The sequence below is a fragment of the Citrus sinensis genome, chromosome 6 (assembly GCF_022201045.2).
Source record: "Citrus sinensis cultivar Valencia sweet orange chromosome 6, DVS_A1.0, whole genome shotgun sequence".
Lineage (NCBI taxonomy): Eukaryota > Viridiplantae > Streptophyta > Magnoliopsida > Sapindales > Rutaceae > Citrus > Citrus sinensis.
The window spans coordinates 20703813-20731321 of record NC_068561.1 but is presented as its reverse complement, the minus strand read 5'-3'; the positions used below and the strand labels follow the sequence as shown (position 1 = coordinate 20731321).

The window sequence follows — 27509 nt, the reverse complement described above, 5'->3', positions numbered from 1 at the left end:
AACTTCTGGTACCTAGTAAAATACTACAACGTACCACGCAAATTATAAACACTTTCTTGCTTTTCCTTTCTTTTTATTTTTATTTTTTCCTTCACCATCTCTACATTTCCCGTAAATGAAAATTAAGGTGCTGAACTTTTTTTAATATTTTATCTCCATAGAAGATATAAGCCTGAAGAAAAAAACGTGAAAACCCCGAAAGCCACGCACAGCATATCTAATGCCCCTTCTGTCCTCAACTTCTTTTCTTTTCTTTCCCTCTTCTTTTCTACATAATCTTCGTATTTCCTCTTTCCTTCATCTTCCCTCCCTTTCACATTTCGCCTTTTGCCCTCCAACCCCCTCTGCAAAATGACCAAACTTTCCTTACCGTTCAAATTCGTTCCGTCCATGTCCTCCACTTGTAAATTCACCTCCCTCACGTGCATCTCCCCCCCCTGAGACCCCCCACACGTGACCACAATCCCACACTGCACGAACTCCGAGGATGATCCCCTGTCGCCTCCGGACAAAACTGAAGAAAAACGAACGTGCGCCTCTCCGCTTAGCCAGTGACGCTGCACGGTCACCGGCTTGTAACTTGACAAGTTCATAGCCCGCCGTCCGATCGGGTCGATCAAAATCCAACTCAACGTCAAATCTTCAGCGAGCTCGCGGCACGTGTCCTCATTGTCCGGGTGAGAAATTCGGGTCGGCACAGAGTCTTTCTGGTCGAGTAAGTCAACTCTAAACGGGGAGCAGTTAAACCACCCGCTAGCAGTCTCCGTCTCGACAACTTTGCTAAATATGAGCTTGTTTTTGTAATATACATCAACGGCTGAGATTATTTCCGACGGACGGTTGAGACTGGGAGAGGAAGATGGCGTGGAGGCAGGTGTCTGGTCGGGGTTAGTGAAGGAGTCGGAGAAGAAAGAGCGGGGGCCGTAGGGGAACGAGGAAATCACGTGGCGAAGACGTGGCGTGTTAGTGGACGGCCACGTGGAGTGGCAAATGGTCGTCCAGAGGGATTCGTCGGAAGCGAGGGAGTGGAGCTGAGAGGAGACGCAGGAGGCGGAGGCGAGGGTGGGCCCGTCTAAGCGAGTTAAGATGTGAGTTTCGATGATGTCGGGATGGACGGCGGAGATTCTGGCGGTGTTTTGATCGAACGATGGAGGAGCCATCTGCATGTTACTGTTGGCTGCTTTGTTTAATGTTTCCCACTGTTTTGATATAGAGTTTGTGTGATTTGAGAAATGTTTTTGAGTTTACAGTTTATATAGGAGATGAAGGAATGAATGAAGAAAGAAATAAGTTAGAATGTAGGAAGAAAGAGAGAAATAAGTTAGACTGTTTTTTAAATGACATTGTTTTTTATGTTAATAACAAAATTGCCATCCGCTTCGCGCCTCCGTGGTCCTCGTGAATGAACCCGATTACGCGAGTACACGAGCAACCCCCCCCCCCCCCCCCCCTCATATCCATTGCATGATTAAACAAAATAATATTTATTTAATAATATTACGGTTATGTTCGCAATCTTCAATAATTCATATTTTTATTATTTTATTTAATGATAGTATAATAAAATAACTAAAAAAATATGAATACTATTAATAATATGTGATTTAAAAATATAAAAAATCATATAATAAGTATATTTTTTCAAATTTTCTTTTATTGTCTATCAAATTTTCTTTTATTGTCTATTGTTGGAAAAAATTAGAATATCTTTTAAATAACATGTCAATCATATAATAAATAAATAATGTTATGAAATTTACATATTTATTTAAAAAACTAACATGCAATTGATAGTTATAAAAAATTCAATTGCACATATTAAACTTGTATTATTTAATTATATAATTTCTAGTATATTCCAAAATTTTCCCCTATTATTGAAAGTGTTAATTTGCATCTCTTATTACTAATCGATGTCACTAATTAAAGAGAAGTAATTTTCTAATCTCAAGGCAGTTGCGTAATTTTAGTATTTATGCGATGTGAATTAGATAACCCTTCAAAGGCGGTAGAAGGTCTAAGAAGGGAAGTCACGTAGTTCATGTAGGACCAATTGCTTATATCTAATTGTTAGGGTTTGATTATTTTAGTGGAATAATGTATTTAACGTCTCAATCTTGTTATTAGTAGTTATTAAAATATAAAGTTTTTTTTTATTCCTTGATGTTGATTGGTTTAATATCAGAATATATAGTTAAATAATGTGATACCGTGTGCGTAATAACGTATTTTATTTTATATATACACGGAGAATAAAATATAAACGGTGACAGCTCGATATCATTTTCAAATGAATGCCTTTTTTTTCCTCTATATTTTTTCAAATGAATGCTTACTAAATGAATACGCGTTTGACAATGTCCTTGCAAAGGGTAATTTTTAATAATTTATCAATATAAGTATTCGAAAATATATAAAAATGTTGATTTTTGTCTTAAAATATTCTAATAATTAGATTGTATTATAAATGCTCTTGAAAAAAAAAAACACTAAAAAAATCGCAATGCGTCTGGTCAATGTGTCTTTGATAATCAAGGGTACTAAATCGTTTAGAACCTTCAATCAATTTGTACATACGACGATGTTATTTTTTAGTCAAATAACCCGAGGATGGAAGTAGAAACCTAACAAACTTAAGTTCAAAAGATGGAATAAGATTTACGAAGCTGTCATTTTCATAAGAAAATCAGCTGAGGTGCTCAAGATCATCACAAATTGCCGAGCTTCTAAATTGGATTTTATGAGCGGAGGTTTCTCTAGCAGCTCATGTGTTCATACCTTAATCTCTTTTTTTTTTTTTAATTATATTTAGCTAAAGATTGATGACCTATTAGACTAATTAACAAAAAAATTAAAAATTAAATGTTAATTTAAATATAGAGTATCAAAAGACATTTGATGATGATGACGATGACGATTCTTTAGTGAGGATATCCTCAATTTAACAAAGACATGATGTTTTCGAAAGAAGAATGATTAAATACACACATAAACTAGATATACAAAAATTTATTTAATAAAAATTGTTAGATATTACTGTTTTATCATTGTCACACATTATCAACATTGTTAAAGTTGTTTGAAAATTACTCGATCAAAACTCATGGAATACATATAATATTATAAATACTAAAATATAAATTGATATGAACTCGACTATTAAAATTAAGTTTTTTAAAAAAAAGAAAAAGTCTGCGGGAGAGATATTATTCTGATAATGCTGTGAAGATAGCTGAATGTTTAAATTGATGCAACCCATCAGTTCACACTCGAAAATAAATAAAAATGATTCCACTAAAATATGCTTAGACAAACCTGCAGTCCAATAAGATAACATTTTCCCTTCGATAGAATATGCTACGTGGTTCGAATTTATGTGTTGTAAGATTAATTGCCAGCTTTGGCTAATTTGAAAAAAAAAAAAATATCAGTCATTTGAGATTAGCTAAGGAATCACTTTTATCGTTTGCTAATGACTCAAAGGATGCACATAAAACAAACTTGATAGTCAATTGTCAACTAAATTTGATTAATTTTTAAACCAAAGAAAATACTTAGACATTTAAAAAAAAACAAATGAGGCAATGACCTTTCAGATTGGATTAGGTCAAAGACATTGCATCTCAATCAGAATTAACGAATACGGACAACAGGCCGCTGCCTGTTTATATGATTATAATTAATTAAAACAAAATTTTTAACTGGGTACTAAATTCCAAGATACATATGGAAGTGAAAATGATGTTCAATTGTTTACCATTTTTTTAAAAGTTAAATTAGGATTAGGGCATGACGTTAGCGTCTGGATTAAGGCATGATATTTTCAATTTTCCAAAAGTTAAATTACGTTTAGGGCAGGGTGTTAGCATCAGGATTTGCTACTTATCATTGACCAATTTAAACAAGTAATTTGAGCTGTCATTATTAGTTGGATTGTAGAATCACAGCTAATTCTTGCAAGTTGAGTTCTGGTATTTGTAGATACACAATTTGGCCAAGAAGAATGTTTGTGACAGTTAGAAATCAGGTGGGGGGAAAAGAAATGTTGCATTGGATCTGTTTCAAAGTTGTAAAACTAATGCATGCATGTAATTTGAATGTTCCTTAATTTAAGTGAAAGAAAATATTTTTGTTTATTTCAACATTTCAAAGTAAAAAAACCGACGAGGGCATAAGTGGTTAAAGAGATGTTGTAGTTTAAATTATAGCTATTGCGAAAAAAATTAATAATTATAAAAAAAATGTTGATTATATGTGAAAAATATGAGATATAAGTTTTATTTAATAAAACTAATAAAGATATTATAGATTTTTTATAAAATAATTATGAAATAAAATCAATTGAAGTTAAAAAAATTACGACTACAAATGGTTTACTAAATATTTTGTCATTTTTAAGGCCCGACTATTTTACAGCAACCTCAAACAGTATCTAAGTATTTTTAAGATTACCAAACACTTACAGATGTGCTGAATATATATAAATCAATACTATGCAGGCCATAATCATTTTTTTATTTATTTTTTTGATGCATCATATATAATTGAATCTTTTCAGATTAATTTATTTAACTCTGTCTAAAAAAATCGCTTACGGCAAGAAAATTTTCATCGGTCCTATAATTGTTCAAAAAGACAAATTTTTGCTTCAAATATCTTATTTAACCTAATACAACTAATTCAGATAAATTTATTATATCTTCCCCGTAATTATTAAAATTAAATTAATTAAAATTGCAGGATCTATGGCCCACAAAATATTTCTTAATTTATTCAATCATTATCTCACTATCACTTATTTATTAAATAATAAATATAAAATTATTTATTATTTAAATATTTCATTCAATCTATGAATGTCATATTAGTTGAAATTTAAATTAAGATTCAAATATTAAAATTTTTAACATTTCTCTTATTAATTAATGTATTTCAGTGAAATTACTATTATCTTTTCTTTTCTTTTTTTTTTTTTGATAATCAATCTTCTCTGTTTTAGACCAATTTATTTATTTCTATTATTATATATTTTGTTTTCCTCCTAATACAATTACAATCCCAATTACATCTCCACTCTTCTACTGGAAAGCCAGGTCAATTCAGTTGGAAGTTTCCAACTACTATTTCGGTAGTCTTTCAAATGATGTCAAATAAAAATATGCCATCCGAAAATAAAAATCAATTATTGTTGCTTTCAGTGACCCTGCACAAACAATGATGCAAGGCAGCTAAGCCATGCAGCCCCGCCGGTGCTTTTGTTTAATGGGTTCAAAGAGGCGGTGCAGAATTACACAGCTCTTTCATAATTTATAGTGCGTAAGAATTATAATCCGAAAATGATGTTACATCAATACCCTCGTATAATTTAATTTTATTATTTATGTGCTTTCATTTATGTGATCTTAATTTGTACAAAATGAGTTTTAACAAGAATTTGCGATTCGATATATAATTACACAGCTCTTTCATAATATATAGTGCCTGCGAATTAGTCTCTTTAACGAGTTGCAGTCAGTTCATCGATCGTTGTAACTTTTGAAAACATATTTGAATGGAAACTATAAGGAAAATAGTACACGATTCAAAATCGTTTATTGAAATTAAAAGGATATTTTAAAGAGAAAGATAACTTTTAATTTTCTTCAAATTAAATCTTGTTGGGAGAATATTACTACTCCGATTAGGATTCTCTCATGTAATGAGAAAAAATTTAAATTGTGATGGGTGGTTAATGAATAAAAGAATAAAAAAAAAGATTATATACATATACTACTATTAAAATATATATGGCACACAATCCTGAAAATCAAAAGAACTTGTACTGCATTCATTAATCAATAATCGGAATGGGCTAAAATTGAAATAGACTAAAATCATAATCATGAATGGAAATCAGAATAAATTGTTTACTTGAGCCGTAGGAATCGGAACCGGAATGAACTTTATTTCTATTGATATATTTATTTTATCCTAGAATCGGAATGAATAATTATAATTTACTATAATGCCCTTTGTGTAATATTGTCATTTGATGATGATGATGATTTATAATATTTAAATAATTAGTAAATAAATAATAGTAATAATTAATAATAATAACATTAATAAATGATAGCAATAATTAATAAATCAATAACAACAACAACAACAATAACATTAATAAATTTGAATAATTACAATAATTAATAAATAAAATAGAAATAATTAATTTTAATAACAATTTCGTTAACAAATAAATGTGGGACGACGACGATGCGTAACGGAGGGGCGCGGCGCAAATCCAATCGGTGATGAGCTGCTGCAATGTGTGGACGACAGCGAGGGCGTGACAGAGGGAGAAACGGCGACGACGAGCATGAGCACGAGCACAAACAGTTATGATGTGGGCAATGAGTACGAGAAGTTGTGACGTCGGTGACAAGCACGAGCGACGGCAAAGACAAGTTCGATCATTTTCCTTTTGGGCAGCAGTTGCCTACTTAGGCTTTCATTTTTGGTTTTTTTTTCCAAAATTTCTAGAGAGGGTATTTTGGGAATGTATAGAGTGTAGTGGGATAATTTTACAATTTCAGGGAATGGGGTTCTGGTTCCCAACCCCCTTTCCGTAATCAGAACTCTAGTAATCAATCAAAATTTTATGTCAGGCCTGTAAAACTCATTCATCTTTTCAATCTTAATTTGACAAATAAACGAGTTATTTATTTCGATTCTTCCATTATGAGTTAGTAAACACAATATTAAATAGGAGACGATCCTATCACCTCTTAAGTTTACCTTGTTAAGTAATAAGTGACCCTCAATGCACCATGCTTATAAAATGAAATAAAATAAAATAAATTATTCTAATAATTTTCAGCACTCCTAAATTCATACCTAAAGGAGAGTGAAAGGAATAGCGGTGGGGTGTTCTTAGCAATTTTCAGTGTGCTGACGGGTCTGTCCAATGGCTCCCGGAAATATTCAAAACTACACACAAAAACTTTAGTCGAAGTCATAAATATTGGTGATCACAATACACAAATCTTAACTTGATCCTCAATATTAAGCGTAACTTATTTTTTAGACAATAGATATAAAATTATTTATTATATTATTATAATTAATCACATATAATAAATTTTTAATATTAAAGTAGAACGAAAATTTCATTTATTGATAATTTAATCAAAAGCTATTTATCTATCTCTAGCAAGTTTTAGTGATGATTTAATTATTCTTTTCAAGATTAAAAAAAAAAAGGATCCAGCGACATGGTTTGCACAAGAGTTTTCGAACAAAGTTCAAATTTTCTCACGACATTCGCGGTCCATTTATTCTGAGGCCTAGTCTAGATATGTGAGTGTCACCCGCAGGTGACTCAATCATCAGCAATTTCCTCATACGCACAGCTTATCACACAAATTGTACACTTCTAATTCGTCTAAGCCACAACCGTATCTCTGTGATAACTCGTTTCTCCACGTATACGGATAAATTATCCCTGCCACGTCACCCTCATTCACTTTTGCTTAACAAATACAAAACCTTCCACAACTTTCCTCTCAATTTTCCCGGAAACCAAACGCTATTTTCCCGCTGATTTTCTCTTGCTTCGTTTGTCACTCTCATACATGGCCGTCAAGTTACATAATCATCATAGTCTCGTATCTTCAAGGTACTCGCATCCTTCTTATTTACTCTTAAATTTGTTTTAAATTCTGCTTGTTCTACTGTTTTGACTGAGTAATTTTAGCGCAGCTAGGATTTTTGAAAGTTTGCTGTAGAACTAATTATTTATCTTCTGTTTTTGGTTTGAATTTTTTTCTTTCTCTAATTCAGCCAATTAACTTGTTTAATTGACTTATTATGCCTTCATTTAGTTTAGCCTTTTTGTTTGCGAACCAAACGGCGGAACTGGTAGATGATTTCTTGTCGGTTGATTTTTGTCTAGTTTCTCGTCATCAAGCAGGAGTCAGCTAAATGTAGTCTATTAAATTGGATGTTGTTGTAAATTATTTGGAATTTTATCAAATTATGTTTGACTTTTGAGTACTCAAATGGAATCAAGAAAGCTGATGTTTAATATGATATCTCATGACATAATGTAGTATCATGCTCTATCTCGTTTAGAAATAAAAATGAACTAGCAAAACTTAATAAAGGAATTAAATGAGAAAGGTCATATAGTACCAGCTTGAAAGCCCCAGGAAATAGTCATTCCATGAATAGGATGCTTTGTTTCAATAATTTGATGTATTTAATTCTAGTATGTTGATAATGCTTATTTTTTATTTATTTTTCCAGGTCATCAAATCCATGGTTTTCACGAAATTCAGTCAAAAGCCATATTTGTTGCAGAAGAGTAGTTGCATTGGATTGTGGCAATTCGACGAAGAGATATCTTTTGAGAATAGCAATGCTAGAGAATGGAAAGAACAACCAGCTGGTGAGTTATTGGAAAAACTTTGGAAACTTTTGTAAATCAAGAAGGAACGGACATCTCTTACTACATGCTTCTTCCGATGATGGTGTGACTGTCAATGGCAGTCCTCAAGCAAGTACCAGCAGCGATGTTGAGGAGATGAGGGTCAAACTAAACCAGTCATTGCAGGGAAATGATTATAATGATGGACTTGTTCAGTCTTTGCATGACGCAGCTAGGGTCTTTGAGCTGGCTATTAAAGAAAAGGGCTCAGTGTCTAAATTGTCTTGGCTTTCAACAGCTTGGCTTGGTGTGGATAGGAATGCATGGATAAAAACACTCTCTTATCAGGTCTGTCAACAAAATTTTGAAAATTTTTGTTACATAACAGTACATTTCCTGATTGTTTGCCGCCAATACATGCATGGCTCACATTTTGTTTCAAACATCATTTAAACTTTTAAACTTATCTAAAGTTTCATAATTTTTTCAGGCTTCTGCATATTCCTTATTGCAAGCTGCATGTGAGATTTCATCCTGTGGTGATGGAAGAGACAGGGATGTATATGTTTTTGTCCAAAGGAGGTACTGAATTAATTTTTTTTGAGATCATCAATTCTTATACCTCTCATTCGCATTTAGCCTTTCAGCATCTTCCAATTTGAGTTTTTTTATTTGTTCAAAACCTATATATTTCTTTCAATTCAGTAGAAGTTCTCCTCCAAATGAGGAGTTCAGCTTATTTCTCTGTGTACGACCTCCATTCAATGATACGAGGATATGAACTGACTTCCCATATATGGATCTGAATATCTGATGCCATTAATTATATTTCTATAACCACTGGGATGAAGTCTTGGTCTTCGGTGTAGCTCACTTGGTGGAAATTTGACCATGAGTAATTTGATACCTTTTACAATAGTTTGGTTTCTCTATGAGGGCTGGCAAAGAATAAAAAACTTTTTTTTCCTTTTTTTTTTTTTGGTGGCTTTGTTCTCGCAGATTTTTGGGTTTTGTTTGTCCATTTTGTATGTTTGGTAGACTGATTGTAATGGACATTTATTTGTTGGCTTTGAATTTGTCAATTATTTCTAATAAAGCATTTATTTAGTTTCTCATTTCATCTAGTCAATTTGACTCGAACATTGCTTTAATGCAGCCTATTACGACAGTCTGCTCCTCTAGAGAGCTTAATTAGGGATAAATTATCAGCCAAGCTACCTGAAGGTTATGAATGGTTTTGGTCTGAGCAAGTTCCAGCTGTTGTGACATCCTTTATAAATTATTTTGAAAGGGACCAGCGGTTCACTGCTGCCACTGCTGTGTATGTTTCTACCATGTTAATTCAATTTTATTGAACTTATTGAGCAATAAAAACTTGCAAGTTCTTGTGCTAGTAACATTGATATTAACTTATATCCAGGAGTGGGAAAGGTATGTCCTTGGGATCAGGAAGCAGTAGCGATACATCACTCCTCATGCTTGCATTGACTTGCATTGCCGCAATAACAAAACTTGGTCCAGCAAAAGTCTCTTGCTCTCAGTTCTCTTCCATGATTTCTGACATAACTGGTAGATTGATGGACACACTGGTTGATCTCGTTCCTATATCCCAAGCTTATTATTCTATAAAGGATATTGGTCTGCACAGAGAATTTCTTGCCCATTTTGGCCCTAGAGCTTCGGCATGTAGAGTGAAAAATGATCGGGACTCAGAAGAGGTAATTTTCTGGGTGGATCTTGTACAGAAGCAGCTGCAGCGAGCTATAGATAGGGAGAAAATATGGTCAAGACTAACGACTTCTGAAAGCATTGAGGTTAGTTTAAAGGCCTAATTCTTCTTACTGTTTGAACTTGGAGCCAGTTTGTGGTCTTTTATCCACTTCAGATAGTGCTCGTCAATCTCATATCCCTTGTACTTGAGATATAATATGTAGTAATGAAACGGTTTTTTCAGGGAATCATGAACCCTCTCATGAGCAACTGTTGTGAGCTCATTCATCTTCTATTTTATCTGTACAGTTTGATTTTCACTAGAATTTCTGATGTTTATAAATGTGGCATTATTCTTAAGCTACAACATGTATATATTGATATTCTCCTCTCATTCCTTATTCCCATAGGTTATTTCTCTAAGTTCCTCTGTATTAATTGGCCTATCAAGTAAATAGGGAATTTAGAAGTGACCACTGTGAAGGAACCAGTCTATTATTAAAAGCTTTTGTGCTTTGGATTTGTTTAGTTTTTATTGTTATTCTTTGAACTTTAATGAAATATTTAGATAATAAATGATTGTTTGGGTGTGTTGGCATTACACTTTTGCATGGGTGCAATGTAATGCTTCTAATCCTGTAGAACCTGTTATTGAAAGTCTAACAATGCTTTACCGCAGGTTTTGGAGAGAGATTTGGCAATATTTGGATTCTTTATTGCCTTAGGCAGAAGTACACAGTCCTTTCTGTCAAGAAATGGATTTGATGTCGTTGATGACCCCATTGAAAGCCTCATCAGGTAGTTCTGACATTTTACAGTTTTTTTTTCCTCTCTTGAAGCATAATATTACTTCCTATGGTTTCATTTTACTGAGCTTTCTGGTCCGTTGCTGCAGATACCTAATTGGAGGCAGTGTATTGTACTATCCTCAGCTTTCATCAATAAGTTCTTATCAATTGTATGTGGAGGTCAGCATGAATGGTTATCTTAATCTTGTAACTGTGCTTCATGCTGGATTTTACTGATGCATTGTACTTTTCCATATTACAGGTAGTATGTGAAGAGCTGGATTGGCTTCTCTTTTATCCAGGCAGCACTGGAATGCCAAAACAGTCCCACGGCCACAAAAGTAAACGAGAAGATCCTCCTAATGCTGAGGCTATTCCCCAAGTATTAGATGTTTGTTCACATTGGATGCAGAGCTTTATTAAACATAGCAAGTGGCTGGAGAACCCCTCAAATGTTAAGGCGGCAAAATTTCTGTCTAAGGGGTATGTGAGCTAATAGTTTGCTAGTTAAACCATAATGAAGAGCAAATATCAATTCATTAGCCTGAACAGAATGTTTTATCTTAATGTTTAGGTATGACAAGTTGATGTACTGTATGAAAGAGATGGGTATAGCAAGGTAAGTTAATGTCTTATACACCTTTGTCTCTCTTACAGGCACACTATTTATTTCTAGCATTTGGAACTTAACATATACTGTACAGTCTTAATGCATGACTTGATATGTGAAACAGCATATACACATCAACTTGATGCAAAAAAAGTTGTAGAGTTTTTGAACTGCTATTTGAGCTAGCAAATAACTGAATGAATCCACCAGCAAGTATGTAAAGACTTGAGAGTTTGAGGAGAGTTCTAGTAAGATATGACTATAGTGGGAATAAGAGTTCTAAGTGGCATTGCAATTTAATTGATAAGTTTCTAATCAAATTTCCAGCAGACTAGTGCTTTTCCTTGCTATTATATGTTTTCAAGAATTTGTTTCATTTGATTTGAACTTATACGTATAGCGACATCATGTTGTTACTATATTTGTCCTGCTAAACAATTTTTTAATAATTGTAGAATGATTACACTTTGAAAAATGAGTAGTAATTGCAAATTATACTTACTCAGAAATTGTCATGCAGAAATGGGATGATAGAGAGTGCTGAATCTGTAACTTATTCGCGAACTGAGATAGACTCAGATTCTTTTGACAAGGTATTTCCCTTCAAATATATTCCTATTTCTTCGGCTCCCATTATCATAATACATATTTCCACGTGTTGTTTCTTTTCTCTTTGGGAATTATATTGATTGTATGCAGTAATTATTCATGTGGAATTTTGAGACTCCACGCTGATTGTTGCTATGGTGCAAAAAATTATGTTTAAAAACTCAGCAGAAATTATGAGATTTCTGACAGAAAATGTAACACATGCACTGTTTGCTGGCTGCTATGCAACAGGATCAGATTTTGAGATTTGAACAAAATACAACCATAGGCACCACTATTCATATGTGGCTATTTTGGAATAGTTGAAAGAATGACTGTTGACTCCGATTTGATCTATTACTTTGAGATTTGATGTCTCAAATTTGCATGCTGAACTACTTTATATTTTGGCGTCCTCCTGCTGTTATTGATACTTAACCTGTATAGATGGCCCATAGTTTCTGCAGTCTCTCTGCCATGCCCTGTAATCCTGATTATGCTGTGATTTTTCACATTTGGTGTTAGGCATTGGAGAGTGTCGAAGAAGCTTTGATAAGACTGGAAAAATTGCTTCAAGCATTGCATGTGTCAAGCTCTAATTCTGGAAAGGAGCAATTGAAAGCTGCTTGTTCTGACCTTGAGAAAATAAGGAAACTTAAGAAAGAGGCTGAATTCCTTGAGGCATCTGTCAGAGCAAAAGCAGCTTCTCTTCAGCAGGTATTTTATCATTTTGATCTATTTCTGAATAATGGCATTAATAACTCTGTCTTTTGCAATCTGGTACACTTGTGTTTCACTTTAATTTTGATAATAATTGCATTTAAGTATCTGTGTAGTACTTTTACTACTTGCAGTAATTGTTAGCATTCAATTGTTTCATCCTCCTTCGAAATTGATGTTGCAATCAGAATTATGAGTATCACTTGTGACTTCTACAATTCTTGAAGCCGTGTTGCTCGCTTTCTTGTAGTTATCTTTTACTCTTCAGAAATATAACTCACATCTTCCATCCTGTGAGCTTGCATATGTAAATTTAGTATATTTATTGAAATTTGTATTTATGTCATACTGCTAACTTTTGCACTGATCATCCAGGGAGGTGACGACAGTGATTCAGGTTCTTCTATTGGTGAGAAGCAATGGTACTTGAAAGGCAGTAAGAGTAGAATTGCTGATGTTGTTCAAGATAGGCCCAATGAGTATGGAATTTCTTTTGTTGCCAACATGATAAAATCTCATGTCTAATGCCACTTATTTGATTATTTCAGGGGGGACTTCTATTCTTTTTTTTTCCCTACATTATTTGATTTAATTTTTTTCTCAGGGTTGTCTGTAAATCTCGTGGATTGTTTGGCTTCTTCACACGCCCTTCAATTAGGAAGCCTAAGCCTCAGGTATCAGTTGCTGATGGGCATGTATGTCCAGTCTTCATAAAAAGTCATTGTCCTTGTACCTTTTATAATGTTATATTTATTTTACTATCTTCTGAAGTCCAATTTTGATTATATTAGCTATTGTTCATCAGAGATACATATTTACTGGTGCATGAATGTTGATTTGGAACTGAAAGCAGTCCTCGACCATTGACTTCATATAAATTCATCTTAGTGTAACCAGGTCATTTTGACATTAGATGAGTCCATCTGACCTGCCTTCTGAATGATGTGTTTCCATGTTCTTCTCTGTGTTTTAAAAATTGAGAATATCAGTATCGGTACACTTAGATGGATTGCCAATCCAGGATAATGTGTTTCAATACTACGAACCCAAGTACAATAAACAGTGGATTACCACACCATGATGAACCGTACCTGTGAATGGAATATCTGTACCTTTTGAAAGATGAGTCGCAAGTTATCTAGTAATGACCTGTCTCTTAACATTTGGGTGCAGGCTTTGGAGGTTACTTGCCAATCATGTACTGCTGTTATTTGTCAGCGTTAAAGTTGTATTATTATTTGTACCTAAAATGATGATGAATGGTTATGGTGTCAAAACCAACTTGATCTAGAGGATTTATGTTTGAATATCATTTTATAACTGAATTATAATATATGGAGGTTCGGTCAGTGATTGGATCCACATGTACACATGTGGGTCTGGAACCATGTGAAAAATGCATCAGTTGTATTTGTTTTGCCTTCGAAGAGTGCATGTTAAAATTTAAACACTATTGCTGGATACTTTTCCACAAGTTTAAATTTTTAGAATATATGGTTACTTAACAATAAATAGATAATCCTGCACTATATTTTTGTTTCCATGTAAACCTAAAATACTCGAAGCCTTCATACATTAGAGCTTGTCTGCCATTGCGTAGTCATTGAGCCCTAAATTTTTCAATGTTATGAGTCATTTCAGATGAAGTAATCAAGAGGCTTCTTTTACATTCATCATTAAGTAACTAAATTTACCCCTAGTATAACCTGGATGTGGCATTGAGGTTTCATTGTCCATGGAGGTTGGTTGTCCAGTTCATAGCATGATTCTTGATGTTGCAGACCATCTTTTGACTAGTTTTGTTTATTTTCATGAATTGGAATTCACTTATCAATTTGTTATTGACAAGTGAAGAGCTTTTACCGAACGAAAATGAATGTAGCCGGTTGTTCTGTGCAGGAAAGTGAATACTGTGAGCAGACTGGTTCAAATATAGGTATTGCAAACTCGGAGTCAAATGAAATTCACCGTTTTGAACTTCTGAGAAATGAGCTGATGGAGCTTGAAAAACGGGTTCAAAGAAGTGCTGATCAATCAGAGAATGGGGAGGTATATCTCATACTTCTGACAACAATTTCTACCTTCCATAGTTCTGGTTTTATATTATTGGATATTTCAATGCGGATGATACCATATATGTATGAGAGCCTGACAATAGACCTTTCCTTTTCAAAGATCCAATGTTCTGTAATATTTTTGTGTGCATTTCCTATAACATTCCTTGTGTGTATCCTAGGAGAATTTTGTCTAAAGGATTTTTTTCTTTTTTTTCCCTTCATTTGTATTTGGTCTGAATATTCTTATTTGCCAAGTATTGTAGGTTTTGGTTTTCTACTTTGCATCTGACAAATTGTCTGTTGTTGCCAGATAGTAGTAACAACAAAAAATACCACATAATAACAGTTAGGAGTTAGGACGCTCTGCCAAATTTTATTTGGCATCATATCATTCATTCTTCAAAGGATTTGTGATTATTGTGGTAGATTCATCATTCATGATGTCTCTCTCGCTCCCTTCTCTCTTAATAACTTTTCTGATGGTGTGTAAGAGCCTAGGGTTTGGTTTTGCGGCATTTTAACTTATGATCACGATTTGTTAGCAGCAGGATTATAATAACACATGTTTTATTTTTCAATGAGACTTTGAGGGACAAGATTATCAGTTCTGACCTTTTTTTCAATATAATAGCACATGTTCTATTTTTCACTGAGACTGCAGGGGCAAAATACTATCATGTTGAAATCATGGTTTGAATTATTTGGCACAAAAGAAATTGCATTCAAGTTGAAGCGTGTGGTGTGCTGTCCCTAAATTTATGCAGAATGAAATGTCTGAAGGAAAATAAGCATAGATTGCTAGGATGTAACACTAGATAAGAATGGATAAATGGGTTCTCTCTTTGCTGTATGTTCCAAAAAGTCTGTCTGGTTGAAAGTGTTTTCCTCTCGCCTTTTGAAATTTAATATTCTTAGAATTTTAATGGCTCCATGTTTTGTAGATTTTAGTTTTGGTTCTATAAATTTCCTTCACAATCTACAACACAATCATTTAAGTTTGTGAAGACTCAGCAAACTCTTATTGAAGCTTTTCTTTCCTATAGAAATTTGTCTATCTAGCATGTTGGCATTGCAATTTGTACGTATGTGAGCTATCAGTACCAAGATTTTGACGGTTTGTAGTAGATTTGTAGTTGCTGATATGCATGGATATTGTCTGCTGATTTTGTCCAAGTGATTTAGCAGATGCTGGAACTATGTATCATTCATGTATAAACTGTGTTGCTTTATTGGTGGAATCTCTCTGCTATGTAGAGGGAAAGAGGATGCTTGTGAAATTTTTTGGCTTGTTATTTTCCATAAGTTTGGCTGCTTTTTGAAACTAGCTATTTGGAATTTCCTTGTACAGGATATCAAGGTTATGGATGAACGTGCTAACTTCAGTGAATCTAGAGGCACTCAGTTGGTCCAGGTTCAGAAGACTGAAAATATCATTGGAAAATCCATTGACAAACTAAAAGAAACAAGCATGGTATTGAATTTCTTACTGTTTTCCTCTGGTCGAGGGATATTTAAGGTCAAACGAGGAACAACTGGTTTGCCTCAGTTTTGGTTTTGTTATGTTGTTGCATAATCCCTCCAAAATGCAGGTTAACCTGTCAGTTACGAAAGTCTCCTATGATCTTTTATTTTTATCTTTTTATTTTATGTATTTCATGGATGCTTTCCATTGTATGCATATAAAAATATTTAAGGTAGAACACATTTGTACTGCATTTGTTGCCTTCTTTGTTAACTACATTGTTGAGGAGGCAAGTGGCGATTTTGGTTTCTGAAAAATTGGAAGTAAACTGAATTTGATTGGTTTCTGTAAGTTGAAACCACTATTGTACGAAATCAATCAGAAGTTAATTGTTTTGGGTTTAATTTGGGTCTTGTCTGCGTGCAGTGCCCAAACCTGTTGTATGTAAATATTTTTTTAATCTACTGCCAGCAACTCTTTTGTTGATTTGTTAATTTGTTGTAAACTAATGAGCAGGATGTCTGGCAAGGAACTCAGCTTCTAGCTGTTGATGTTGGTGCTGCCATGGAGCTGCTTAGGAGGGCCCTGGTAGGAGATGAATTAACTCAGAAGGAAAAGCAAGCGCTCCAGCGAACTCTCACTGACTTGGCATCTGTTGTACCTATTGGCGTCTTAATGCTTCTGCCTGTGAGTTTAATACATTCCATTATCATTTCATGATTCTTCTACCTTCTGTTAATTCAAGCTATGGCATGATTTACTTCGTTCTTAGCTGTGAATTCTCCCTTTTCCCTCTCATGTTGAAGCGAAGGGCCATCATTACTTATTTATACATTGTCACATCATACAAATTTGGGTTTTGGAACAATTTAGTAAGGCAAATTCCAAATGTTTTCTATGAACTTGAAAGGGTTTTACGTAGTTAGCTTTCCAGGATGTTTGCTACTTTCTGAAGGGCAGGTTCTACAAGTTTACTTTCCCAGAGGATTTTACATTTGGAATATAGCATAATGCCACAATGTCTTTACCTACCGCCGGGGGGGGGGGGGGGGGGGGGGGGTTTGGTGGTGGAATCAATATTTTCTGCTTTGACATGTTTATGAGCTGTGACACAGACTCCATGCTGGATTTCTTCATTTGTAGGGCGCACAAGTTTATGATTTTCTTGGATGGGGGAAAAATAGTGGGTAGAAAAGTTTCACATTTACTTTGTAAATTTGAAACATCAATGCATTGTTAGAGTCTACTAGCTCAATGAAAATATCATCTTAAATTTCTCTTTGCCATTGACACACTGACATAAACTGATGGTGATGGATCCATTATGTACCACAGGTTACCGCTGTTGGGCATGCAGCCATGTTAGCTGCAATTCAGAGATATGTCCCAGGCTTGGTATGTGGGTTTTGCCCAAAAAATCTCATTGTTGGAACTCTTCTCCAAACTTCAAATCTGTATACATCTGAAACCCATAATATTTTCCTCTGACAGATACCCTCCACATATGGACCAGAAAGGTTGGATCTCTTGAGGCAACTTGAGAAAGTGAAGGAAATGGAAAGTAGCGAAGTGGACCCTGATGAAAATGCCGGATTGGACCCTGATGAACTGACTTGAGGAGAACCAGCCCAGATTGTTACAGCCCTCAAAATATAATCATTATATCTGAGGATGAGGTAATTTCCCTTGCTCAGGTAGCATCACTTTTTTTTGAATCCCATATTTAATAGGTAAGCATAGAGAAGTTCATTCCATGTGTCTGGCACTCCAGGTAGGCACCAATGGCTGCAGTCTTGGGGAGCATCAGCTGCAGTCCCCGACTCTCGGTGGAGTGAGGGGTGGCTATCTTTCCTGAACTCCGTCAGATATGTAATATTTAAGAACTGAACCTTTCTGCTCTCATTTTTCATCTGCTTAATTACTTTTGAGATGAGTTGATTGTTTGCGGGCTCATCTTCCAGCCGCGAGTAATTTGTTTCTGGTTCTCTCTCTTTATCGCACAAGCCCCCTTTATTCCATGTGCCATTCCTGTAAAGTCAATAGTGTTAAATCCTTTGACTAACTCATATCCAACAGCCAATTCAGGCTATTCTTGGCTTCTTGCAAGCAAGATTGATTGCTTACACACTAAAACAATACTATTCTTTGTAGGTCTTTTTGTTCCTCTCCCATTGATAACAGTATGTACAGAGAATATATATATTAAAATATTATGTTCGCTTTATGATTTACCCAAAATTCCACTACCAAGGGCTGAGATTCGGTACTAACATGATTTAAGGTCTACTTAATTTTCAAATGTGTTTGTGTTATGGTCTATTAATAATATGCAAGAAAGTAGAAACAGAAGGCTTGCCTGAAATGCACTGGGGAGTAGCTACGAAAGAAAGTGTGACTTCTTTCTGGATCCAAGTTCTTAATCACCCATGACCTCACTGTTTGCAGAGACCTTTGAAATGCTTCCATCACATTCATGCTCATATTCACTTGCCCTCCCTCCTGGAAATAACAGCCCCTGAAGACAAACAGAAAAAAATAATAATAATAATAATAAATAGATAAATTTTGAAAAAAGAACAACACTCTTCAATCAACCCGGTCCCCAAAATTTTTTTTTGTTTTGAAAAGCAGATGTCGTACATCTTAACAGTTTTATCTGCATTCCACCAATGGCCGGCATTGAAAATCAGAACATCAGCTCCAACCCATTTTTCGGAAAACCAATGCAACTCGTCAACCCGAACAGTTGTTCGGATCTTATGCGGTGAGTTCTGCGGTGGACGGCCTATGACCACGAGGAAAGGTGCTCTGTAATATTCAACGGTGAGATTGTATTCACGAAACCGCATGGAGAGAAAGCCCTTGTGCTTGGTTATTGGCTTTCCTTTTTCTTCATATATATCAGACTGGTTAGGAACAGCCCGTGCAAGCATGCATATCAGAGATTCCCATTGGTTTCTCCCTATAGAATCCCCAGCGTATACTATACGTCCATTTCGACTCCTTTCCAAAAGATCAGTAGCATTGAATCTGCGATGAGAGCATAGACAAATGAGAATGGCCATAGAGGAATTCGAAAATATTATGACTATTGCGTACAAATTACTGCTGTAGTTCTTATATATAACGTTATCATCAAGTTTCTGTTTATTGGAATTTATTCTTCAGTACTTTATATGAATTGTAACTATGAAAAAGGGAAAATTGAAGAGAATACATCTGTAGGTTTCTTTCCGGACGTTGCTTTGCAACACAGCAAAGTATTGGTGATGCATCCTTGAGTGACACATTCATTTGCTGCATTGGTTGATTCATGAGATATTGCTTTGTTATGCAGCAATGTTTCATTGATGCGTATTGACAAGAAACCTATGAGGTGAACGACTGATGGAATATAATCTACTAAAATACAAGAATAAGCAAGGTTCACGATTTGGGGTACTAAATAAATGGTCTATCCATACTATCCATAATTTGAAACAATCATCATTACATCATTGATTTTTTATTTTTTTTTCAAATGTAATAACATTGTCAAAATTAACACGAAGGCGATGTACATATTTCATCAACTTCACATGAATTTCTTGGCCATCCAACCGCAAGTTTTGAATTGCCTTTTTCTTCTAGAAATGCAAAGAAACGAAAGAAAAAACTTTTTTGTATTATGAAATGGACGTGCACGCTTCTGCATGTATCTATAAGCTTCATGATAATAAATCTTCATACCTTGGAAGATCACAGCTGTGGGGTTGCCATCGCCATTTGAGATACTCATCATCTTTTCGACCATTTTGTCGACAACGAAAGCCGGGATCAAGAAACGGGCAGCTCTCGCTGTATGATCGAAGTGGGTAGCTTTCGTCACGAACCCATTTGCCATAAGAGTAATCACAAACTTGTAAAGGCGTTTCTTGGTTGCTTGGCAAGATTTGAGACAAGAAACCGAAACGAAAGAGAAACTGAGCGTTGAAAGAACTCATTGTAAGATTGAATATAACATAAAAAGATACAAACATAAGTAAAAAAATAGTTATTGCATATACAAATATTCTCTTAAAAGTGATTGGAAATAAGAAAAGATTCCATTTGGATGTGCTTGATTGATTAGAGGGCGAAGAAAGATCCATTAGAAGAGGAAGAAGAAGAGTTTTTAACTTTGAAGGAGTCTTGTGGTTGTGGAGAGAGAAACAGAAGAACTTTTAACAGTTGTAGTGTGGATTTTGCCTTCTAATAATACGGCACTAATTTTAAGTTACCTTTCTTTAAATGATTGATAGGGGAGATCAAGAGTAATCGTCACACAATTGCATGCCTTTTTTTGTTTTCAATTGCCTAATCAAGCCCTTTACAGGTACCACGCGCAATGAATGTTATGAATTTAGATGAATAAAACATATTTTAGATGCGATATATCAAGGAAATACTAACGGGTTTCTTGTGTTTGAATATTTTTGCACCTAATCCTATCTTATACAGAATTATCTTGACTGTCGTTTTATTTCATATAAATTTATGTTGCATGTAAATAGAATCCTAAGGGAACTAGATTTGGATGCAATGAAAGAGGCTGACTGTTTTTTATTTTTCTCATTTAACAAACCGGTTATTAAAGTTCTTTTGGAAGGAGGGAAAAACATGTATATTAAAGTTCTTTATTTAAGTTCTTTTCGAAGGGGGAAAAACATGCATATTATCTCTCCATATGACAAATATGCATGCCGTTGCTAAAATTAAAAGAAGAAAGAGAAGAAAACAATTTCATATATATATATATAATTATTTTTTAATGAGGACATCCTCATTTTATTAAAGTAAAATTTTGAGTAAAAAAATATAAATTTTAATACACTAATAGACAAAAATACAACATCCAACGTATTTAAAATATGTGTTTTTTACATCACTCAAGACGTGAACTGAAAATTAATAATAATGGTTATTATTATTTTATATATATATAATAATAATAATAATAATAATAATAATAATAACAATAACAGTAATAATATATATTTGCTTTCCTTGAGGACGAAAAAGAAGAGTGTGGGCTAGCAAAGACAAAGCCCACCCGAAAACCGGAGGCCCAAACTTCTCAAAAATCGACATTAGCAGCCGTCGCATTCCAAAGGTTTGGGGGTTCTGTTTCTGTTTCAGGGAGTGAGTGTAAAGTGTAATCAGTAACCAATATTAGTGCTCACGCACTGTTTCGCAGGCGGAAGAGAAACGCAGTAAGAGAATGAAGGTAAAAGTAGTGTGTAGGAAGGTGTACGATTACATTCGATACGACTTAAAAGAAATCGCATTTCCATCGTCGCTTCCCGATCCTCCTCGCATCTAAAAACACCGCAAACTGACTTGGCACGAGCGCTGGCTGGTAATATTGAGAATAACCTTCCATTTTTTTTTTTGGGGGGTAACGGTGTTGAAGGAGGCATCGAGGCTTTATGGGGCGAGCTGGGTGAGGGATATCGGTCCGGATCTTCGGCCGAATGATTATAAGAAGGATAATGACGATGTGAATGCGAGAGAAGATGCCAATCAACCAATTGCTAATAAACCCAAGGAACCCTCGGTGATTGAAGATCTTGGTGAGATTTCTTTCTTAATTTTGATTATCGATTATGTGAGCTAAATTAAATTATTGTTATCATTCATATCTTTAGTTACTTTTGTTTTACAATTGCATTGCAAGTGGAGTTTGTGTTAAATTCTGATGTTTATTCCGTAATTTATTTAATAACAAAAATTAATTAAAATAATTAGTGGTGGCTGCGAGAGGGGGAATGGAGACCTTAAGGCATGCTCTGCAGCGAGTCTACATGACTAGAGCTTCTGCTTATAGAGATGCTCTCGAAAGCTTTATTGAAGGATATCAAGAAGGGATCCAGCAAGTCATGGAGAAGAAGGACAGTTCTAGGACTCAGGCTCAGCAAGAAGGCAATGACCCGAAAAACTCTACTAGTGTCTAGTTTTCAAAATAAAATCTTTTTTTAATAATAATAAGGGAAAAGGACAAACACACCCAAGGACAAAAATTCTCCTAATATTTCAAAAAAAATATTTACACTCATAATTTATTATAATTTTATTATTATACCATTTTTAGCATATAAAAAAATATTAGATTATTCAATTTATCTATATATTGTTAATAAAATTATAAATATACCCACATTGTCTCATTCTTCTATTTAAATTTTTATTAATAATTAATTTTTAAAAAAGACATCTATACACTTAAAAAAATTATAAATAAATTATAATTTTAAAAATAAAATTAGTTATTAATACCATAATAAACAACATAGAAAATTGGTTATAAATGTACAAGTTTAAATGATTGACATGTGGAGAATTGTTAAATATACAGGTTTAAAGTTTAAATAAAATTAGTTGTTAATAACTAATTTTATTTTTTAAATTATAATTTATTTATAAATTTTTTAGGTGTATAGATGTCTTTTTTGAAAATTGGTTACTGATAAAAATTTAAATAGAGGAATTGAGCAATGATGGTATATTTATAATTTTTTTATAATATCTAATTTGTCTATTTATAATTTTATTAACAATATATAGACAAATTGGATAATCTAATAAATTTTTTTTATATGCTAGAAGGGTATAATGGTAAAATTATAATAAATTGGGGTGTAAATATTTTTTTTGAAACATTAAGGGAGGTTTTTGTCCCTTTACCTAAACGTTTGTGGGTGTGTTTATCATTTTCCCTAATAATAATAATAATAATAATAATAATAATAATAACAATAGTAATATATATTTGGGTCTGGCTACGGTGCAACTGTGGTATCATGCCACAGTTGCATCTAGCAGTTGGATCCACTTAAATGGGTGGGGTTCATTGAGATCTAATGACTGAATGCAATTGTGGCACGGTACCACAGTTTTCCCTTATATATTTGTTTTTCTTTAGGAGGAAAAAGAAGAGCGCGGGCTAGCTAAGACAAAGCCCACCCAAAAATCGGAGGCCCAAGCTTTTTCAAAATCGACACTCGCAGCTGTCGCATTCCAAAGTAAGATTGGCAGAAAAGCTCAGGCCGGCCCAGACCCGCGGATTTTAAGCCCAGCCCGTGGCTTAGAATGATGGATAAGGACTTGTAATTTCGAAGGCCCATATATAATGGGCTCAGTCAAGGGCTACACCCAAAAGCTCAGGCTTAGGCCCGGGGCTTATAATAAATAATATATATATTTTTAAATTAAAAACTTTATAATATATTATAAAAATCAAATTAAAAAAACTGAAAAATTGAAAAATAAAACACTGCTCTCAGGCTCTCACTGCTCCGTTCCAAGACCCAAAACCAAAATCCCTAAAATCTAAATCCCTCATTTCCGTCAGCGGCGTCAGCACCCTCACTCACCGTCACCGTGCCAGCTTCTCACTGTTCTCGCCGCCGGCAGCCAACAGCGCATCCAGATTCCATCAGCCAGCATCTCCCGCGCAACCCACCGTCCAGCCACCTGGCCCACACAGCATCTCCCGCACGACGCAGCAGCGAACCCCACCCACAAGCACAGCTGCGCGACGCTGCAGCAACCACGTAATATTTGAATTAATTTTCTCGTTCTGCTTTAATTTCTCTGCAACCTACTGACTGCCTTCTGCTTCTAGTTTCCTTCATTGGATGTATGTGAGGAAGCACTTTCCAACCTCTAGGGATTATATAGCCTTCAAATTCTACATCTTGTACAGCTTCTTTAAAAGTGAATGAGAGTATGCTTGATGTTCTTAAAGTCTCTTGAATCACCTGGGAAAAAAATGTATATTTATTCCCATCTTGACTTTATACTTGCCTTTGGCTTTTTGTTTGCTTTGCAAGCGGATATGGTGGCTATTTATCCACTTGGTGTTTCTTTCTTTCATATTCTGTCTCAGATGCATTAGAAAAGAAATTATGATGATAAATGCAATTGTTAATTTCAAAGCAATTAAAAATGGAGATAGTAGAAGCAAATTGCAGAGGGCTAAAAATTAAATAGGCCGGAAGGAAGAAGAGAGGGATTTAAAGAATTTCATATAGAATTTTTTTTATATGATATTTGATTAATTGTCAGAAAAAATTGATGAGAACGCTGCAGCAACCATATAGAATTTTAAAATTTATAGTTTTATTAAAAAATTATTTAAAATTTGGTTGAAGCCCAGGCCCGTTCAGATTGGATGGGCTTTGAGAGAGCTTGGACTTTTTGCCAAGCCCTTAAATTTCCTAGCCTATTCCAATGGTTTGGGGGTTCTGTTTCTGTTTCAGGGAGTGTGTGTAAAGTGTAATCAGTAACAGTATTAGTGCCCGCGCACTGGTTCGCAGGCGGAAGAGAAACGCAGAAAGAGAATGAAGGTAAAAGTAGTCTGTCGGAAGGTGTACGATTACATTCGATACGACTTAAAAGAAATTGCATTTCCATCGTCGCTTCCCGATCCTCCTCACATCAAAAAACGCTGCAAACTGACTTGGCACGAGCGTTGGCTAGTAAGTAACCCCCCACTTTTCATTCTCTTCATCGATCTTCTTCTTTCAAAAAATTAAAAAAAAAAAATTTTTTTTTGGGGGTAAAGGTGTTGAAGGAGGCATCGAGGCTTTATGGGGCAAGCTGGGTGAGGGATATTGGTCCGGATCTTCGGCCGAATGATTATAAGAAGGATAATGACGATGTGAATGCGAGAGAAGATGCCAATCAACCAACTGCTGATAAACCCAAGGAACCCTCCGTGCTTGAAGATCTTGGTGAGATTTCTTTCTTAATTTTGATTATTGATTATGTGAGCTAAATTAAATTATTGTTATCATTCATGTCTTTAGATACTTTGTTTTACAATTGCATTGCAAGTGGAGTTTGTGTTAAATTCTGATGCTTATTCCATAATTTATTTTATAACAAAAATTAATTAAAATAATTAGCGGTGGCTGCGAGAGGGGGAATGGAGACCTTAAGGCCTGCTCTGCAGCGAGTCTACATGACTAGAGCTTCTGCTTATAGAGACGGTCTCAAAAGCTTTATTGAAGGATATCAAGAAGGGATCCAGCAAGTCATGGAGAAGAAGGACGGTTCTAAGACTCAGGCTCAGCAAGAAGGCAATGACCCGAAAAACTCTACTAGTGTCTAGTTTACAAAATAGGCAATGTATGTTTGTTTATCGCCAGCACTTTACTCTTGAGAGATTGTGTAAGAGTTGTGATGAGGCTTGTTTTGTAGAATTTTGCCATTAAGCATCTAGTTTGAGGGTTCTACTACATCCTGTAAACAAAAATTCAAATTATTTATGTGAATAGAAATGAATTTTTCCTGTGTACTTGATCAACAGACTAAATTTGCTGAATCCCTCCCTTCTGTTGATTTGGGCTTGCGACATCATTGGCTTTTAAATGAATTTTACCAGGAAGTTTCATCTCTTTGGTTCATTGCAAGATTTGGGTTTAGTCAATGTCAAAATTACTTTGTTTTTGTCTTGGAATTGCACTGCTCAGTCTCAATGCCTTTATATAGTAAAATACTTACAGTAGCTGCTAACTGCTGCCGGCTATGGTTCAGTGGTCCAGGCTGTGTGCAATATGATCTAAGGAACTTGTGGAACAAAATTTTAAAAGACGTCAATTGCTCTAGGTGCTTGATTGTGCTTCTCAATTTTTTTAACTCCTTTTATTGGACAAATTTGTTATTAGCTTCACTTTTTATGGTAACTGGTTTCCATTGCATCACTACCCTCCACGACTCCCTTCGTTTTTCGTTGTCACTTCTTTCTTAGTTAAACAGACACAGACTCAAAGCAATAGAGTAGCATTTGGGAGGTAAAGTTTATACAATGATGGCAAAAGAAAAGTGGCGATTCTCGATATTTATTTTTCTGTTTGAACGCAAATGATCATCAAAGATGTATTTATAGCCATGACTAGAGAATACAGCTCATACTTTTGTGTTGTATACCTTTTTTATCTGTTTGTTTAAGTTGGAAACGGAGCAATATACTTTTGGTTCTGCTGGACGATACTCATCTAATAGTTCATAATTTTATTGTTGCGTTACACAGATGGAAATCATTTTGGCCTCTTCACAGCATGTTTTAGAATCTAGTGGCTCTGATTTTTGAGTGAAAGTATCTATCAATGATTGAACCAGATATTGCGGGGGCCCATTTTAGTTTGTGTAGACAATGCATGTGACTGACAATTGTCATCAGACGCTGCAAGAGAGAATAACTGTGCGTAGTGGGAGGGGATTTTCATACTGCAAAAATTGAACAGAGCTCAAGGCTTGAGAATATAATTTGGCTCTTACTATCGGCTGCTATGTTCCTTTCACTGAATTGCAGTGGTTCTTAGATTGCATTGATTATCTCGAGGAAATTTATCTTGAGCTAACACACACTTTATCTATTTTAGGGAAGAGTTCTATTATTGGTGGATTGTTATGTGGGCTTCTTTTTGTCTGGTGGTTTCCACATACCAGCTGCGCTCTTTGTGATCGCTATTTAATTTTCAAGTCATTTCACGCTCATGGGCCTTGCTTTTTTAAGTCCTTCTTAGCAACTTGATTTCAAGATTCGTTTTTGCAAGACTAATAACCCATTTTCTTAGCAAATTGGCATGGAGCCTGTATTACTGAGCTTCAAGATTCATTTTCTCCTGTAGATATTACACATCTTTTCCACTTATCAAACGTATGTTTAGAGGTTCTGTTGAGTTAATCTATGCAGATATGTTACCCCTAAATTTTCAATATTTCTTTTTAATCAGGCTGATTATTTTAACAAATATAAGAATCTACTAGGATACTTTGCTCTTTTTGTGACTGTATTAATAGTGGCAAGGCAGGCAGGAATATCATTGTTTCTTTTTGGCTCCGCAGGGAATCAAAGTCAAGAAAAGGGGTTCATTTTTTCGTTGGACGGTACAAGGGGAGGTGAAGGCGAGGTTGACCCAAAAGCCCTAAAAGCAAAAAGGGCCTGATAAGACAAAATGCCTAGTGGAATGAAGAAGTACTCACATGGCTTCTATATTTGTACTGTACGTAGTCTTTCATGATTTAAAGTATTATTGCAGGACAAACCCATTACACAGGAAGAGCCCTTCAAAGCTTTGATTGGCCACTACCTTAAGGCCAAATGATAACAATCCATATCTGGGGACGGGCACCTCCCACTTGC

At 34.8% G+C, this 27509-nt stretch overlaps 4 protein-coding genes and 1 pseudogene across 6 annotated transcripts; 3 read left to right on the top strand and 2 right to left on the bottom strand.

Annotated features, from left to right (window-relative positions):
• Positions 1 to 66: 66 nt before the first annotated feature.
• Positions 67 to 1318, bottom strand: LOC102608632 (probable F-box protein At2g36090). The gene has a single exon (XM_006481653.4). It carries the CDS (start codon positions 1164 to 1166, stop codon positions 150 to 152), a length of 1017 nt encoding a protein of 338 aa, XP_006481716.1. The 5' UTR covers positions 1167 to 1318; the 3' UTR covers positions 67 to 149.
• Positions 1319 to 7418: 6100 nt separating this feature from the next.
• On the top strand, positions 7419 to 18563 carry LOC102607747 (uncharacterized). 2 transcript variants are annotated; one of them, XM_025099666.2, is made up of 19 exons: positions 7421 to 7654; positions 8284 to 8752; positions 8895 to 8986; positions 9561 to 9725; positions 9825 to 10218; positions 10794 to 10912; positions 11010 to 11082; positions 11165 to 11385; positions 11477 to 11521; positions 12033 to 12105; positions 12626 to 12817; positions 13196 to 13299; positions 13425 to 13494; positions 14720 to 14869; positions 16226 to 16348; positions 16856 to 17026; positions 17675 to 17734; positions 17831 to 18015; positions 18111 to 18563. In XM_025099666.2, the coding sequence occupies exons 1-18, from the start codon at positions 7611 to 7613 to the stop codon at positions 17954 to 17956; spliced, it is 2691 nt and encodes an 896-aa protein (XP_024955434.1). In that variant the 5' UTR covers positions 7421 to 7610; the 3' UTR covers positions 17957 to 18015; positions 18111 to 18563. The 2 variants fall into 2 exon arrangements, with proteins under 2 accessions (XP_006481715.1, XP_024955434.1); XM_006481652.4 differs by lacking the exons at positions 17675 to 17734; positions 17831 to 18015; positions 18111 to 18563 and having other exon boundaries at positions 7419 to 7654; positions 16226 to 16466; positions 16856 to 16997.
• Positions 17526 to 20569, bottom strand: LOC102629019 (protein trichome birefringence-like 9). The gene is made up of 4 exons (XM_015531367.3): positions 20069 to 20569; positions 18980 to 19369; positions 18696 to 18854; positions 17526 to 18367 (listed from the first exon to the last, which is right to left on the bottom strand). Exons 1-4 carry the CDS (start codon positions 20467 to 20469, stop codon positions 18040 to 18042), a joined length of 1278 nt encoding a protein of 425 aa, XP_015386853.1. The 5' UTR covers positions 20470 to 20569; the 3' UTR covers positions 17526 to 18039.
• Positions 20570 to 21487: 918 nt separating this feature from the next.
• Positions 21488 to 24103, top strand: LOC112498672 (uncharacterized; annotated as a pseudogene).
• On the top strand, positions 23644 to 25667 carry LOC102607072 (uncharacterized). 2 transcript variants are annotated; one of them, XM_006481650.4, is made up of 4 exons: positions 23644 to 23910; positions 24676 to 24837; positions 24924 to 25092; positions 25267 to 25667. In XM_006481650.4, exons 2-4 carry the CDS (start codon positions 24700 to 24702, stop codon positions 25470 to 25472), a joined length of 513 nt encoding a protein of 170 aa, XP_006481713.1. In that variant the 5' UTR covers positions 23644 to 23910; positions 24676 to 24699; the 3' UTR covers positions 25473 to 25667. The 2 variants fall into 2 exon arrangements, with proteins under 2 accessions (XP_006481713.1, XP_006481712.1); XM_006481649.4 differs by having other exon boundaries at positions 23645 to 23910; positions 24619 to 24837.
• The last annotated feature ends 1842 nt before the right edge of the window (positions 25668 to 27509 follow it).